At 37.8% G+C, this 18466-nt stretch overlaps 3 protein-coding genes across 4 annotated transcripts; 1 reads left to right on the plus strand and 2 right to left on the minus strand.

Annotated features, from left to right (window-relative positions):
• Positions 1–277: 277 nt before the first annotated feature.
• On the plus strand, positions 278–5640 carry LOC130739047 (probable glutamate carboxypeptidase LAMP1). The gene is made up of 12 exons (XM_057591262.1): positions 278–1468; positions 1669–1736; positions 1854–1935; positions 2008–2100; positions 2184–2336; positions 2595–2663; positions 2905–2992; positions 3889–3981; positions 4175–4263; positions 4366–4482; positions 4555–4695; positions 5058–5640. Exons 1-12 carry the CDS (start codon positions 527–529, stop codon positions 5238–5240), a joined length of 2118 nt encoding a protein of 705 aa, XP_057447245.1. The 5' UTR covers positions 278–526; the 3' UTR covers positions 5241–5640.
• A 1172-nt stretch (positions 5641–6812) lies between these two features.
• On the minus strand, positions 6813–7646 carry LOC130736924 (uncharacterized). The gene has a single exon (XM_057588697.1). The coding sequence runs from the start codon at positions 7644–7646 to the stop codon at positions 6813–6815; it is 834 nt and encodes a 277-aa protein (XP_057444680.1).
• Positions 7647–9675: 2029 nt separating this feature from the next.
• Positions 9676–17513, minus strand: LOC130739048 (serine/threonine-protein kinase VPS15). 2 transcript variants are annotated; one of them, XM_057591263.1, is made up of 11 exons: positions 17022–17513; positions 16190–16312; positions 16047–16092; positions 15750–15910; positions 15081–15160; positions 14594–14699; positions 14289–14465; positions 10926–14045; positions 10421–10668; positions 10236–10335; positions 9676–10161 (listed from the first exon to the last, which is right to left on the minus strand). In XM_057591263.1, exons 1-11 carry the CDS (start codon positions 17292–17294, stop codon positions 9985–9987), a joined length of 4611 nt encoding a protein of 1536 aa, XP_057447246.1. In that variant the 5' UTR covers positions 17295–17513; the 3' UTR covers positions 9676–9984. The 2 variants fall into 2 exon arrangements, with proteins under 2 accessions (XP_057447246.1, XP_057447247.1); XM_057591264.1 differs by lacking the exons at positions 14289–14465; positions 14594–14699; positions 15081–15160; ... (2 more) ...; positions 16190–16312; positions 17022–17513 and adding an exon at positions 14118–14213.
• Between the last annotated feature and the right edge of the window lie 953 nt (positions 17514–18466).

The raw sequence follows: 18466 nt of genomic DNA on the forward strand, positions 1-18466 counted from the left end.
CATTGAAGAGGAATATGAAGAAGAAGAAAAAAATTGGGAGATATAAGTGATGTGATGAGAAAATGAAAAGACATGTGAAGAAAAAGTCAGGGAAAATTGATAGAAAGAGAAAGAAATGTGTGAAACCATATATTAAACATAATAATATGTGTACAATCAAACGGTGCATAATTAGGGACACCACCTAATTATATCTATTTATCTCTTTTTTCCGGTCATATTGAATCATATATCACATATATATTGTTCCTTTACTAACCATAGCTAAGTGATTGACTTGCTTTCCTTATCAGTTAGAGCTGTAATGTAGTAAATGCCAAATACTCTACAATATAACAATCCCTCTCTCTCTCTCTCTCTCACACACACAAACACCAACAGAACAGACCAGAGAAGCCAAGATACCAGCTCAAGATTAGGTCTCAAACATCAAACAAGCAAATTAACACAATCCAGTGAATCCACCAAATAAGTAAGTAGTACTAGTAGAAACCTGAACCTATTTCTTTCCTCTTAAACTGATGCAATGATCAAAACAGGAACTACCTTATTAGCCATAGCCACCTCTTACTTGTTGCTTCTCTTTACACAAACCCCAAAATCTACCTATCATTCTCTCTTCATCTCCAACTCCCTATCAGACAATGCCTCCATAGCTCACCACCTTCAAACTCTCACCCGCAGACCCCACATAGCAGGTTCTGAAGCCAACGCTGAAGCTGCAGCTTATGTTCACTCAGTCCTCACTTCCTGCAACATACCAACTCACTTTGCTTCCTATCAAGTTTCCCTCTCATACCCTCTTTCTCGCTCCTTGGTGCTCACAAACCCGCCACCAGAACCCACCACAAACTTCCTTCTCCGCCAAGAAATCTACAAGGGTGATCCTTATGCTGATGTTGCAGATGAAGTTGTTCCTACATTCCACGCATATGCCAAGTCAGGCACTGCAACTGGCCCTGTGGTTTATGTGAACTATGGAAGAGTGGAGGACTATTTGACACTGGGAAAGATGGGGGTCAACGTTTCAGGAACTGTGGTATTGGCAAAGTATGGGAAAATCTACAGAGGGGACATTGTGAGGAATGCATATGATGCAGGTGCTGCAGGGGTGGTGATATATTCAGATAGGAAGGACTACGGTGGTGCTGGCAAGGCGCGGTGTTTCCCGGATGAGAAGTGGTTGCCGCCGAGCGGGGTTCAGACGGGGTCGGTGTATTTGGGGGCAGGGGACCCTACAACACCTGGTTGGGCGAGTAGTGGTGAATGTGAGAGGCTGTCCAAGGATGAGGTGGAGAAGGAAGGTGATGTTCCTTTGATACCTTCATTGCCAGTGTCAGCTGCAGATGGTGAAAAGATATTGAAGTCAATTGGTGGCCCTGTTGCTCAGGATGATTGGCAAGGAAGCAAAGATGCACCAATTTACAGGGTTGGACCAGGACCTGGAATTCTCAACCTCAGTTACGCGGTATGTTATCAATCTAGTAGTTTCAGTGAATTTGTTACACTTATTGGTTAGCCATTCTTTTTTGTTGCATTTCATAAACTGTTATGGCCTGGTGAAAACTTCACATGAATGCAAAAGAGCCTTCTAGTGTTATCTGAATGTTCAATCAAGTAGAATTATTTATTGGATTGGTTTGTGGATTTTTGGGTATTGCTTTTAAGGGAGAGGAGGTTATATCCACAATTCAAAATGTTATTGGTGTGATTGAAGGAGAAGAAGAGCCTGATCGGTATGTATGCAAGAATTCCTCCCTTTTACCATTGTCATTCAATGGCAATGATGATTGATAATTCAAAATCTTGTTTTATTGAGTTTTTCATTTAATCGCATTTGCAACTACTTGTAGATATGTCATTCTAGGCAACCATAGGGATGCCTGGACATTTGGAGCAGTTGATCCCAATAGTGGCACTGCTGCATTACTTGAGGTAACTTTGTTTGTAGACATGGTTTTGTTGATTCTTCCATACCATTAAAATGGACTCATTCGTGAAATTTAGGTTGCCCAAAGATTGGGGAAGCTTCAGAAAAGAGGGTGGAAACCTAGAAGGACAATTATCTTATGTAACTGGGATGCTGAGGAATATGGTCTTGTAATTTCCTTTCTCTTTTCTCTCTTTTGTTATACACAATGGTTCATGCCCCCATGATAGTTTGATACAACCGTTCCTTTTAGGTAGGATCAACGGAATGGGCTGAAGAAAACAGGGAAATTCTTGCTTCAAGGGCAGTTGCTTACTTGAACGTTGACTGCGGAGTAGGTGGACCTGGATTTCAGGCCAGTGCCACTCCACAGCTTGATGAATTGATTAAAAGAGCAACTCAACAGGTAATGCAAAAGTTGAAATAAAAATATCATAATCAGTGAGAGAAGATGAGCGCCACTATTTGGATTTGGGTACAAATTATTTCATATGAATTAGTGATGAATGGATTTGAATCTGCCAAGTAGTGGGTAACAATACATGGGGTGGATAAAGATACACAAGGGGAGTGGATAAAAAAAATGTACTATTCAGCATTTCTCAAAAGTAGTTATGAAACTTGATGGTGCCACCAACCACTTTCTGTATTTTGATTTTTGTAGGTCAAAGACCCAGATAACTCGTCACAGAGCATTTATGAATCCTGGACAGGCTCAAGTAGTTCCTCTCTGGTAAATATTGCACTATTGCAGTTGTTTACATGTTTATGTTATAAATCCAATTAAATGTCTTGGGGTAGCACTGGAGAGAGACTGAGGGAAGACCAAAATCAGCATCGCAAAGTAGGAACATTCAATGTAATATGCTTTTAATTTTAACAATACTGCTAGTGGTCAGAGGGGATTTAACTTTAGATTAGCTGTATAACTGAATATCGAAATCTTACTCCTAAAAAATGTTCTATTTTGAAAGTTTGGAAGGTTAGGAGGTGGAGGATCAGATTATGCACCTTTTTTGCAGCATGTGGGAATTCCAGCAGCTGATATGGCCTTCGGAGGGGGTAAAAGACAAAACTCATTCTTTTAATCATTAAGATGCAGATATATTAACCATCTCATTTCTTGTATTATGTCCTTGTTTAATTAATGGTTTTTTTATGAACAAAATGAGAGAAAAAAGTCATAAACAATTGTAGAACAATTCAAATTCCACATTCCAAGGTGCATAAATCTCAATTAGAACAGGTTCAAGTCCTTAAAACTTGAGAGTTAAGATCGGTGTGTAACGATTATGTTGGAAGTTCAGTAATTCCCTTTGCCACCTATATGCTTCCCCTATCTAGGTTCGTTCAATTTCCATATTCCAAAAACAAAAATTCAAATTCCATGTGTCTGTTAACTGAGGTAACCAAATAGAAGACAGTCCGGTGATTAGGGATAGAGGGAAACCTAGAAAAACTTTAGGGGACATTGTTAATTGTGATTTAGAAGTAAATAATCAATCTGTAAACTAATATAGAACCGATCATTGTGCCAGAGACTGATTAAAATTGATCCCACCTAGTGGAAAAAGGCTTGGATGTTGTTGTTCTGAATGACAAGCGCTAGGACTAAACAGAATTAAAAGAGATTGTCTTTTGAAACAATGTTTGTTGATTTGAATTATAATGGACTGGAACTGGAGAAAAAAGCACCTCGAATGTTTTTTTTTTTTCCTTCTAAAGTAAGAGAACAATAATTCATCTAGTCTTATATTTTAGTTGATTAAGATAAAGATCACAAAACACTTTGAATTAAATCAAAATTGGATATGCTCATGCTCATCTTAGAGACAGGCTCACTAGGAGTCTTTTCTGATTGGTTAATGCACATAATAACAAGCAAATTCAACATTTGATGCCTAGATGTAATGTTGCCCCATCATTGAGTGGACACTTAAATCATGTTTTTCTCACAGGTATTGCAAGTTACCCAGTATACCACTCACTATATGATGATTTCATCTGGATGAAAAAATTCGGTGATCCTATGTTTCAAAGGCATGTTGCAGGTAGGTCTCATAAGTTTCTATTACAATTTCTATCACAGTAAACCCTATCTCAGTTGTCTCTAGCGACATCCATATAATTTGAAGTTCTGTTTCAGTTTTACATTTTCAGTATATTAGAAAATTATCAACACAGAAAAGTTTGCCCACTATTTACCGCATGCTTATTACTAAATGGTTATGTTCTGGAAAACAGCTGCAAGTGTTTGGGGTTTAGTAGCACTTTGGCTAGCAGATGAGAAATTCATACCTTTTGATTATGTATCCTATGCTAAGGAACTTCAGGTTTGCCACCTTGGATACTGATTTAATCGAACATTGTAGCTTTATACAAAATCTATTCTCAATGAGAGCATCAAGATACTTACAACAGTCTTTAAATCACAGCTTAGCGTTGAGGAACTGCAAAACGAGATTTCAAACAAAGAAATAAATTTGATTCCTATATTCACGTCCATTAAGGAGCTTGAGAAAGCAGCAACCGTGATAAATAACCAGAGAAAGGTATGTTACAATTCTTGAATACATTTTTTAGAAGAGATGAGAAGCGCAAAACATTGAAATGAGGTTCTTCAGGAATTAGAAGCAAGTAAAGGATGGACAACAAGGAATGAGGACCATTTGAAAGTGAGAGAGCTGAACGATAGACTGATGATGGCTGAGCGTGCATTCACTGACAGAGACGGTCTCTTTGGAATGTCATGGTATAAACATTTGGTAAGTTTTTTATTATTCTTTTGTGGTACAAAGCATTTGGTAAGTATTTAGTCAAAAAGGAGTCATTTCCAGGTCACCAACCAATGCTATGTGAATATTATATGGAGGAAACTCTAGCCAGCAATAAATGAAATGTTTTGACTAATCCAGGGGTGCTTAGTAAAGATGGAATTGGTTATATTTAAAAAAGGATGAAATTAAATACATGTTAAATATGGACCAAAATTGGCAATAACTCCTCCCTTAGCATCTCCTAGTTCCAGTCTTAGTCTAGTTATGTAGCAGAAAGTTTTTGTTTAAGTAACTGAAACATTCAATTATCTATGTCTTCCTCTTCAATTTTATTTCCCCCCATTTTACAGATATATGGACCATCAAAGCATAATGATTATGGCTCCCAATCTTTCCCTGGAATTGATGATGCTGTAAAAATGGCAAAAAATGTACATAGTGCAGAATCATGGCATCGTGTATCACACGAAGTATGGAGAGTCTCAAGAGTTATCAGACAGGCCTCGTTAGTTCTTTCAGGTCAACTAACATGAGTAGCTTGCACATTTTCCATTGATGATAACTTGCATCTCCATAAGGATAAGTATATATGATGTGTGATTCATAGATCTTTCAAACCTCAAAGAAGCTATTTAGGATTTTCTCTGCCTAGCATCTGTGAAATGAACTTTGCAATTTGAATTATTAGTTGCAAGTTAATTCCTCATGCATGGTTTTACAAGGTGTCAATCTTCAATAATTAGATTTGAGAAGCCATGTGAATCCCTAATCTGAATTGGATACTTCTCTATTCATGTTTGTAAATAGTAATTATAGTGCAAGTTTCTAGTTTAATTCTTACTTTCTAGTAACTCCTTCTATAGAACAAGGTATCCCCTTCAATGACTTAGCTTTGTTTTCTCATACTAATAAGAGTAGCAGTTACATCTTTTATATCATTTATTAGTTATGCAAGTTCTTAAATTAGTGACTCATTCACTCATTATTCAATTAACAATTTCAATTTTCTCCCTTTGTTTCAAATTCTCTCTCACTCATTACGATAGCTGCAAGAGTAATCTTGTTGTTTTTTTGGTCAATAGTAATAGATCTTGTATAACTCGCCAAAAGTCCAGTTTTCTAATTCGGGTCTACTTTCCATAGTAGAGTTTTCTGATTTTTTTAATTAAATTTTAAATTTATTTTCTGATGTGCGAAACAATCACTCAATGTTCCATATATAAAATAGTGAGTCTAATAATAAAATCAGTCTTTAAGTGAAAGGTACATAGTAACTCCTTACACTACCTATGCAAACAGGTGAGAGATACAAAAATGATTATGTGATTAATATTTGGTAATTGTTATTCGGACCCCCCGACATCTATTCAGACTCCCCGCACATTTATTTTCAATTTTCGCTCGCACTTTGGAAGTGCTTTTGAAAGTGTGTTATGGTCGCACTTTAAAAGTGCGTAAATAAGTGTTTTTACATTTTAAAGGGGATTCAAATAGATGTGGGGGGAGTCCGAATAGAAGGCATCCATCTTTTATCGGCTTTTTAGTGCTTGAATGGAAAAATCTGGTGCAGAATAAGTTCAAAATGAACTCTATATTTATGTAAATTTAAGAAAGATGTGGTGGATAGCCCACAACTTAGGAGGCGTTTGTTAGAGGGTTATAAAATACATTCCCAGGAATGTGAGGTGTGGGAAAGTAGATACCCACATTTGGTAGGAGATTACAAAAATATATACTCAGGTATGATATATTCCCGGGTAAATTATTTGCACATGTTACCATAGTGATCCATTCCCAAGCTTGAGGGTGGGTATATCAAAGATACCCAGGCATGATGAGATCGTGGGATTGAATTTTGTACGTTAAAGTTTCATTTTGACCCTTTAATTTGTTTTAATATCCACGTTTGTCCAGCAACCATTCCACATCCATTTCTGTTTTTTTTTAGTTGCATGTTGTTGCCTCCATTTACATCTTTCTACTTCAGTGATTTAAGGCAAATGTAGTCTAGTGGAAAATATTTTGAAAAAGGGATAAGTTGTTTGTGACTTTTCATTTTTTTTTTGTTACAGTAGGAAAGAAAACAATAAACAAAACAAAAGAAACTAGCTAAGAACGTCCTGACATAGCAGGGATATCACTGTTGGTTGTGGTTGAGACCAGAGCTTCCAATCCCAATTCTCATTAACAGCGAGCTTGGCGAGGGCATCAGCAACTTGGTTCCGTTCTCGGGGTACATAATTAACAAACACTCTCCATTCCTTGTTAAGCAATGCTCGAATAGCAATAATCTCATCTTTGTGCCAATAAGTGTCCACGTCCTGATTGTTTGTAATGATTTGCTGAGCTTCCAGGCAATCTGTGTAGCAAGTAACAGATTTAATTCCCATCTCCCAAACATGCGTCAGACCCTTCTTCATTGCCAAGAGTTCCGACTTGAGAGCATCACCGCCACCTAAACTTGCTGCGAAACCACAAATCCAGCAGCCAATTTCATCCAGAAGTACACCTCCACTCCCCATTCTATTTACCTGGGGGTTCCAGCTTCCGTCAGTATACAACATCACAGAATTTATCCCGTCGGATGCTATGGGATTTGATCGCTGCGTGCCCTGGGCCAACCTGTGAAATTCAACCGTGTCCAGATGAATGCGTCGCATCACATCACCCGGCTGCCAAGGAACCTGCTCAAACACGAAAGAGTTTCTCCACTTCCAGAGATTCCATGCCATGGCACAAAACAGAGTATTATCTCTATTCTGAAGGTGACCAAATAACCAGTGGCGGAAAGGTGCAGAAGCTGAAATCCATGGTAGAAGTCTTCCCAATTGGCCGCGAACCCAGACGGAACCAGGGCAGCGGCGGAGCACATGCTCTGCATCTTCAACAGCCGCTCCACATCTGATACAAGAAGCCTTGGTAGCAAGGTGACTTTTCATTTTGAGTTAATTAATAAAAAGCAAACTTAAAAATGTTGTTTGTGTTTTAACCAGTAGCCATGCCCCCCTATAGTAACCAATAGTAAGGAGCTAAGATGCCAAGTCATCTATTTGACCAGTACATTTTATGTTTTAAATTTGGGTCCCTAAACTTTTTAACTTTTGTATTTTGTCCCCCAACTATTTATATATCTGAATTATTTTTGAAATTAAAAAAATTAAATTAAACCTAAAAGTTCCAGCCACAACTGTTCATCTCTGCGCCACATTCCTTTTCTCAAAATTTCCAGCCGCAACCTCCATCACCGCTGCCCACTCTTCCTCTTCCAACTTCATTTTTGAGCACATGCCTCCTTGATTTCCAAATTGCTGAAAAATAGGGTCTATGTAGAAATTATGTTTCTTTAAATATACATCACCAATAGATGTTGACACCTGCAACACCAAATGGTGCTCCTGATCATGATAGCATATTGCCTCGCAGTGAGGTATGGCCCGACATGGTGAACTACAATATATAATAGTATGAGTTTTTATGCAACAAATCCTATCTCCAGTTACGACTATTTTTATCATTTTGGTTTGACTAAGAGATCAATCATTCAATTTTCCAGAAGAAAAAAAACGAAAACTCTAATCAGGAGTAGCGCTCCTACGGTTGTAAGCGAGTGCCATTGGAACAACACCTCTCATTAGACCAGCCTGGCTAAGCATGACGGCACCGCGACAAAGCACGACGGCATGCCAGAGAAGAAGATGAACACGATATAGAAATATGAAACACCAAGCAGTTGAGGAAGAAAGTTTAGGTTAACAAATTTTCCCCAAACTTGAAATGTTTAATTAATTTTAATCAATTTGAAAACCAAAAAATATTTATTTTCTGAAAAAAAAACTGTTTTTTATTTAATGTAAAATTTACAATATAAATAGTTGTAGGACTAATTTAAAATTTTTATAAGTTAAAATGACATGACATAAACCTCCACTTGGCATTCACTTATTGGGTATGAGGCAAACAACATTATAACCCCCTCTCACCAACCAACATGTAAAAGTTTGCCTTAATAAAAAGTTGATACTGTTATAAAGCTTTTTTTTTGTTACAACTATTTTTTTTTTAACTCTTGTTACAACTATTGTTATAAAGTTGTTTGTGCATTTTTAATGCTTACATTGAAAAAAAAAATTAACGTATTTTTTATTTAGAAATTTCATATTTTTAATACTTGAAAAATATTAAACGTATTTAAACATTATATATAATAAGAACAATTTAGGAATTACATTATTTATTCACATTCCTAACAAAATGTATGTTTTAATTATTTTTAAAAATATAAAAAGGATTCCCGGGAATTGAATTTATTACCAAACACATTTTTTGAAGATTCCCAGTAATAACATTCCCATATTGCATTCCCATGGGAATGGAAGTTATTTCTCACTAACTTCTCTTTTTACTTCAAATTTTATATTTTTAAATATTTTAATTAAATGAATTTTAAAAACCTACATGGAAATTGAATTTATCAACCAAACACTTTTTTAAAAAATGCCTGAGAATACATTCTCATCATAATATTCCTGAGAATCCACACTTACCCGGGAATGATTTTTTATAACTTGTTGGGGCAGAGCCATCCAACTAAATTAGGCTCCATGAAACATGAAGTTAACCCAGTTTGAAGAATCATTGCGGTTTCTCCATTTGTTATGAGTCAAACTAGTACCAAAATTCATACATGTTATTTCATCAAGATGATAAATTACATCTCCATACGAATAAATAAATAATAATACTTATAAAATAGATGATTCATCGGTCTACTTTGTTCACTTTTACTTGGAGTTGTGACTTGTGATCTTTACTTATTGACCCTCCTTCAAGTCCAACTGGATTAACTTAGAATCAACTGTTGATTTTGAGATCCATACACACGGAGAGGGAGAGGGAGAGGGAGAGGGAGAGGGAGAGGGAGAGAGAGAGAGAGAGAGAGAGAGAGAGAGAGCAAAAACGAATCAACTGTTGAATGAAATCTGCTTGTTAGAACACTAAGTACAGATGTATTGAGTTTAGTTAATCTTTACCAGCATCCAGCACCCCTGGCATTCAAAAGATGTAGTATTGTGAATAAACTAAACGTTAAATTTATCTAATTCCCTACTTACCTATACAGAGAAGGGTACACCAAAAATTGGGAAATTTAAGGGGGCTTTAGTGGCGACTTAATGGGTTAGCAGTTCCTATAAGGCTATAACTTACTATACACAGTTTCAAGTACTAGGAATTTACACTAATTATGTACAGCAATATGCCCGGATGAACTTTAGTAATTTATCTCCAGACCTTGATGGCTCCATCTCTACCACTGGACAGTAAGAGTCTCTGGGTTAACTTAACAGAAGCCAAAGAAACAATAGAATCACGATGGCACCCGGCAGAATCAGTAGCAGCAGCAGCAAGGATTGCCTTCGCTGTCACCTTGGTTGTAAGAGGACGTCTTTTTGTCTCCTGTTTATGAAAGTAGAAGAAGGTTAAATCTATGCCTGCCGATATTCTGAACAATCTACTGAAACATAAATTACCTGTACAACTTGCACTCCAAAACTAGATTTTGTTTCGTAAAAATCATCACTTCCTACTCCTTTTATGTTTGGTCCACAAATGCAGTAACTTCTGTCAGGACTGGATCAAAAAAAAATATAGGCAATTTCAATTAGACCAGTTTTGCAGGAAAAACGAGTAAGCAAGATTGAAATTCATCACAAACCTGTAATGATCCCATCGACGTATCTTTAAATCAGTGCCCCCAGTCAATAAATCACCCCCTGGCAAGGGAAGTAAAGAACGGATACCAGGAAGACGAGGAGGAGGCTCATTTAACTCATCAACTCCATACTTGCGATTAACATTTCGTCTTGGATCAGATTGAGAAGTTGTCTTAGTTGAAGGTCTGGATAAGGCCCAAGGCAGATCAGACATTTCTGCATCACTGTCATAATTGGCCATCCTCAGTACCTGCAAGAAGATTTGTTAAATGAACAGAACAATAATCACAGTAATATCAGTATGAAATATCATGTGATTCCACGAAGTTATAACTTCTATGCAACCTGGATAGAGGTTCATGTCATAAACGTCATGGAACCAGCTCATATAATTTATAAAATATACAAAGCTCCTAGTACATAGTTGAAACAGAAATTAGTTGCACTGGGTTTTGTTGTAGCACATACTGCTTTGACTATCCATAAACAACTAAAACGGCCCCATACCTGGTGACAACTACCATTCTCTGCATTCCAAAGAGAAACTTCATTGGAGCCAGCAGCCACATAAACAAGGGGCCTAGCAGTTGAAGACAGAGAAGCATTCGGAGGAAGAAAGAGGCACATCTTTTCGATAGGGCAAGAGAGAGAACACTTCCAAGAGTTCACAGGTACAAGAAACCTCAGATCCCAAAGTGTAATGACACCCCTGGATGATCCTGATACAAACCAATTGCCACAAGGCCCTGATGCCAGAGAAGAAGCATAGCCCTCCTCAGGAGTAGCTTTCAGGGTCCAGGTATTGGAATTTGACCTAGTATCCCACAGATGAACACCACAGTTCTGGGTGCTATACATAACGGTATAATTATCCAGAGGGCAATTTGAAAGGCAGAGTATGGCACCTTCCTTAATATCCTTCTTTGTGATGTCAGCAATACCTGAATACTTCTCAACAACATTCCCTAGACCTCTAGAGATATGATCAACAGAAAACATATGAATAAATCCATCAGATGCTCCAACTATTACTTGTGCAGAACCTGGAAGCATTGCCGCACATAATGCACGGCTTCCCTCCAGGTGATAAGTTAGCTTTGACCTGAATGAAATGTCTTTTTCCAGTTTCCTGGAATCCCAAATCTTAACTGTAGAGTCATCAGATGCACTCACAAAGAAGCTTTGATCAGAAGAAATCGCTATGTCACTGACAGCTGAACGGTGCTCCTGGAGGTGTGCAACCAACACCCCACGTGGCCTCCAACCAGAATCGGGAATGGATGTCCGAGCAAAAGATGAAAATCCTGATAGATCAGTTTGGGCAGTAGCATCTTCTGGTGAAAGTGAAGTACCTTTACTATTAGAAGATGATCCTGCGTCTTGAAATGTGCTATTAACATAGGCTGGCTCATTTTCCCTGGAATCTGGTTCATGTACCACTCTGTGGAACTGTTTTGAACCATTGGTGATGCTGAAAGAACCTGAAAATAGCTTCGGAGCTGGAACTGAATTAGCCAAACTAAAGGACTTACTAAGTGGATTAACCCAAGGCATCGCAGATGAACTAACACCCAGAGAATTCATTTGTAGAGGAGAATCAGATGCTGCAGGAGGTATTCCCATTCCTCGTCTGTCTACACTGAAGGAGTACAAAGGTATGCCTTCTGATGGCTTTTCATATGTCAAACTGTTCACACCACTAAAAGTTGGTGACATAAACCCTGAAAACTGTAACTTTTCCAAGCCCTGGGAATCACGATGACCCACAATATTGCTATCACTATGCATAAAGGCCCCAATATCTCTCAATTTTGCCTCAGCTTTGTCACAATCAGTTAGGCCTGGCTCTTGAAAGGCAGTGCCAACAGCTTGTTGAACCCCAGGACCCTGTTGCTTGTCACTCCAGTTCTTTAACGAGTCCAACTCATCAATTCCTTTTTTCAGTAAATCCATTTCCCAAAGCTTAGATTGTGATGAACTATACCATATCTTCCTCTGTCTTTCTAACATGTCTGAACTCCTGGAATTCTCCAAGACTTCATAGAAAACCTGTCTTGAAACCCGAGGTTTTAAACATGACAAAAGAGCTTTCTCGGAAGCAAGAGACACAGGTTGTCTACGGAGGAAAGGCCGTATAACAGGAGCAAGAAAAACATAAGAATCTACTGCACCTAAGCTTTCACTGCTAGCAGCAATGAAAGAGACCACTGATCTTCGTACCCATTCACTAGGATAGCACAACAAAGGAAAGGCACGTTCTATCATTTGAAGCAATATCCTCTTCCGGAAGAACCCACTTTTGCATAGAATAGCCAAACATTCTAATGCTCTAACAATGACAGCTTCCGTCATGTCACTTAAAGCTTGCTCAATGTAAGGTAAAAGATATTCTTCAACACTTCTTTCACCCACAAAAAAGCAGACATAAACAATTTTTTCATAGAACACTGCCCTTAATTGCTCATCCCGATCATTTAAGAAAGCAGGAAGGATAGGTAAGAGAGAGTCATTACTCTGTCTCACACCAAAGAAGTAGCACAGTTTAGCAATGTCCTGAAGAAGTGCTCTCCTAATATTTGGTGTTTGCTTTGGACCCATGACAAGTTCTTGGACAACCTCTGCAATTGATTTCCTCAGCTGCAAAAGTTGGACATCACTATGTATCCTCTTCACTCTTCCAGAGGTCTGAGTAGATGATATCAATGGCTTCTGTGGTGAACTCAATTCATCAAGGACACCTGCCTCACTCAAGCTTATTGAGTGTATCAAGAATCCATAAGCAGTTAGTGCCAGCTTAGCTATATTGCTGGCATAGCATATCCTCACACTTTCCTCTGGATCATCAGGAAGCATAGAGAGCATAGGAAGAATGTACTCGGGAAATATCTTTGCATCACTGGGAGGAAAATCTCGCACTAAGGGCAGAATGTCACACAAAGTCTCCAAAGCAGCACAACGAACAATTGCTGCTGGATCAGAAATCATTGCAATCACATATGGGATAACACGCTGCAAACGATCTTCATCGTCAATATATAGGGCGGAAGCCTTCAACAAGAGTACAGCAGCCCTCCTCAGGTGAGGCAACTTGACATTGCGTATGCACGAGCAGAGCAAAGAAGTTATCAAAACCATGCCTTCGCATCTCATGCTATCCTTTAGTACTGGCAGAAAAGGCATTCCAAATGTATCTGATTGACTATCATACTCAGACATCAATGTATTTAAATCATTCATGGTAATACTTTTCAGAAAGGGATGATCATTTCCTCGAAATGCATTGGAGATAGTTTGAAGCAATTCACCAGGCGACTGCAAACTTTTTAGATTTTCAGGAAAGGTAGAATTGTGTGCATTTCCTGTTACATGTCTGGGACCAGATGGATACTTATTTATTTTAGCATCCCTCAGGAGGCTATTAATATCACCAAGAAGTTCATAATTGTCATGAACTAAGCCTTTGCCTATGTCCTCTCTTTTCATCAGTGAGTCCTTCATGAAACTTACACTTTCTTTAGCAAACATCTCTTCCAAAAGTTCCCCAGAAGTAACACCTGCATCATTAGATGAATGCGTGTTCATCATTTGTTTCAGTATCTCCTGGAAAGCACTCTGGCATAGCAAAACCTACATAAATTGTTCACACGGTATCAATACAAAATAAGTAAGTCAGAGAAAGCATCAAATGAGAGGGCGAACCTCGGAGCAATGGTAAGGTTGCTGCCATGTGACATGCAAAAATGCAAGGTAAGGCTGCATACATTAGACCCACAAAGTGGGTCCGGCCCCCTGGACCTTGTGCATAGAGGGAGCTTTTTAGAGAAAGCATAAAATAACTAATGACAAACATATTTCAGTAAAGCCATATACCCTCATATCAGAATGAAGAGGACTCCAGCAACGGTAAAAATCATGCAAAAATGGCGAAAAATAGGTTGGGAATACAACTGCAGCATATTCCTTTAAGTATCTTTCCGCAGAAAATCGAGACTCTGGTTCTAACTGAATCATGTGCTGAATCATCTTACGGATTCCAATATCTGGTATCTGCACCCATAGATAATAAAATATTTTAAATATTAAAGAATGAGTCATGAGCATAGTCAGAGGGGATCCCTACTGATGTGAGCACAGAAGGACTAGACAAGACAAACAAACACACACGTATAGATTACTTTTTCAAGATGTTGACTTGGATCATATTGCCCTCTGCGATAAGCAAGAAGTTGAGACAGTTCAAATAGTGGCTGCCCCTCAAGGAAAAGTTCAGCAATTACACACCTGAAGAAGTAAATGATGTTTGCACCTTAGAAAAGAAAGAGCACAAAGAATAACAAGAAAACAGTAATTAAAGATGCGAAATCACTACAAGACTGGATTAGTTACTGTTCAACAAAATAGATCTAGAGACTAGAGAGTTCAGGTCCAACATGAATGGATAAAATAAACTTATAGCGAACTAAAACATCACCATAATCACAACAGTATAATGCCTTGAATGTTATATTAATGCAATAACAAGTAGGCATAATTATTTTCTTCATTGTTAAGTCAGATAATTAAATTTCATTAGCATAAATGTTCTTATTGAAGCCTGAAATGTAGTTGGAAAACTAAAACATTTTCTGCAAGATCAAGATTTTTGCAGCAAGGAATGCTCACCCGACAGCAAATATATCCATTGATGGCTTTAAGGGGGCATCTTGTGCCACCTGCATCTCCCCTCCATGTTCATAAAATCTCTGACAGGAAAAGTGAAAACACATAAGTAGCTGTAGTGGTACAGTGGTACACTATAGATGCATTAATGCTTTCCCTCACTAATTGCATTTTTTCTACTCTCAACAAACAAACAAAAATAATGTACAGTAATTTTGCATATAGGAAAAATTTGTTGAATACAAAATAAAAATCTAGAAAGTGACCATCTAAACTAATGACAGATTTTTTGTTCACCTCAGTTCCAGTTCCAAAGAACAGGATCTGTGTTATTAATGAACCTGTGATAAACAAAGGTTTCATAACTAATAGAGTGTTAGTTTAATCAAGTCATCCAGGCTACTTGCTTAATTAGTTAATTCACAACATAATTATGCCTCCAAACAAAGGGTTATCTTTATGAATTCCACTAGCATCTTTATACTAAAATTTACATTAACTAAGAAAGGTAGAAGTGAAAATCCAGTATTATCATATGCAATAGATACACAAGACAACATGTAGGATCTATTTTGTAACTCGATAATAGCACAAAATTATCTTGGTTGAGACAAGAAAGAAATAAGATAAATAATAAAAATATATCAAACAGATAAAGGAAAAGGAACCAACCTCAGGCGCTAGATAACAGAGTCTTCTTCCCCCAGTGTCAAAGAAAAAAGAGAAATCAGATGGGTCATCATATGGAATGTAAGTGGGTTTGAAAGATGCAAAGTCGGCAAGGTAAAGCCAATTCGAGGATGTAATCAGTACATTCTCACACTTGATATCACCTAATAAAAAGAAAAATAACACAAAATAGTATCAACGCATTGCCAATCAGAAAACTTTTCTGCACTCCACTCCACACTCTCTTTTCTAGTTGTGTATATCTTAAAAGGCTTAGGTTTCAATCAGTACAAGACTTACCATGACACACTCCCTTCTCGTGGCACTGTTTCACAGCTAAAACCAACTGCACATCATCCACAAACCCACAGATAAAATTGTCAACAAAAATACAAAACCTTCATGCGCTAAAATTTTAGGGAAATCAACAGAGTGAACAAGACCTGAAAAGCCAACCATCTCTTCTCAACGAAACTAAGAAAAGGCCTAGTGCTTAATCGATCATGCAGATTATGAAAGAAATACTGTCTCAAAAGGTACGCTGCTTTATCCGTCTCTTGCCAAAACTGCATCATCACACCGCCACATTAGCAATCTAAACAAAACTAGATGTCAAAAAAAAAAAAGAGCACAATATCTAAATTCTTTCAGTAACTAAACAGAGCATCGAAATTCCCTCACAAACCATACAAAAGTTTCCATCTTTTTCTTTTCACACCTCAATTTTTACACCCACCTTACACTTGTATATATCTCTCCTCTTTTTCCCGTCCCATAATCAATTCTACTGGGTTAAAATCAATTCTAACCGGCAGTGTTGTTAATCGCGGATCGCGGAAATCCAAAAAATACGCTATTTCAAACCCTCATAGTGGAAAATATTGGCTAATAGCAGAATAACGGTGACCCCTCAGAGCGCTGCGCTATACGCCACTATAACCGCCATTTGACAACACTGCTAACCAGTTGAAATGATGTTTGGGTGTACCAGTTAAGCAGAAACAATTCTATAGCATCTATTTTACTTGCCACAACAAATAGTTCCTCCTTCTGCGTTAAACATCATCAATTCTGAGATTTCCCAACTGAATTTCATCACATTACCCTATAAAACCCACTTTCCTCATAAAGGTATCCAAACATAAATCACATCATTTTAACTCATGTTCACCACACACAAATTTTAGTAGAATCAATTCCACTAACACTAATCCAAACACACACTAAAAAAAACAATGTCATTCAACGAAACTGAGTGCTCATTCAGCAATGAACCTGAAAGGGCCAAACGTGAGGATGATCAATGGCGGTGAAAATCTCCTTGATCTGAGAGAGACGGCGCTCATGGTCAAAGAGATCAAGCGAATCGCCGCGCTTGAAATAAACCTTGACGAGGACCAAACCCTCGTCGTGCTTGCACTGAATCGACTTGAAGAAACGGCCGCGACCTAGAACCTCCTTCAGGACCAGATTGTACGTCGACGGCAGCTCGTGCAGGTAGTACTCCGACGCCGATACCTGCGTCGTGCGCGCGATTTTGTTCCCCATCGATCGATTCCGATCGATCAATTTCCAAAACTAACTACCTAACTAACTAACTTGCGATTCATGTTCACGTTTTTGGAACCTGGATTCGAAGAAAGGTTTGAATGAATTGGATGATGTATTGCGTGTGGTTCTGGTTCTTAGCTTTAGCTTTTGCAGTTTGTTCGTTTGACGTGTGTGTTGGAGTGACTGCAACCAACGATGTGTTTGTGTTTCAGGTTATAATAGAAGTGGAAACAAGGTAAAAAACTAAAAATTGAAAACAAGTAGATATAATGCAATCACTTACATATGATTTTTTGGAAACACTATTACTCATCTTTATCAAGAGATAAGTGATATTTTTTTGGGTTGATAGTTATTCAAATTTTCATAAAGAATTAAACATATTTTTTTATTTTAAAAAGACTTTATTGCACTTTTCGTCCTCCATTTATGTTCTTTGTGCGAAATTGGTCCCTAAAAAAACAAATGGTAAATGTGAAGACTTTGCTGCAGAAAACCCAAAGACTATACTGGGAAACCGGGATTTCATGTCCAATTCGCAAAGAAAACGAAGAGGGTCGAATTCAAAGTATAAGCCTCCTGCTCGTCGCCTCCTACCTTCCGTGGATTTCTAATTTGTTGAGAGGAGAACAATGAAGGTTGAGGGAGGTTGGTGTTGGTGGAAGAGGGTTTGAGGGTTTCGGTGATGGTGGTGTGTTGGGTGAGGGGAGGGGGGTAGTGATGGTGTTGGGTTAGTGGTGCTTGGTTTTTCTTTGAAGCATGAGTCGAAGATGAAGGTTGAGGAAAGAGCAGGAGGAAGAAGATGAATGTTGGGTTTAATTTTGTTGAGTTAATTAATATAATAAATTGAGTTAGTTCATGTTTATTGAGAGAAAATAAAATAAAAGAATTACATGTGATAGCAAGTAAAAATGTTGTTGCGTAGAGAAAGCAACTAAAATGGATAGAAGGTCTCACAAAAGTAAAATAAGCAACCGTGGAGCGAATTCTGATTGCATTGCTTAAATTCTATGTAACAATTTAAGTCCACCAAAATAGTGTTTAAAAAACACAACTAGCAACATTGCATTGGAGATTCTCTTAGTCAACTAGCTCATGGGAATTAATAATATTTTTTAATAGTCAATTGAAAAAATTAAACGTTAGTCAAATGGACCAGACGTGTCATT

This window comes from Lotus japonicus, chromosome 2, assembly GCF_012489685.1.
Source record: "Lotus japonicus ecotype B-129 chromosome 2, LjGifu_v1.2".
Taxonomy (NCBI): Eukaryota; Viridiplantae; Streptophyta; class Magnoliopsida; order Fabales; family Fabaceae; genus Lotus; species Lotus japonicus.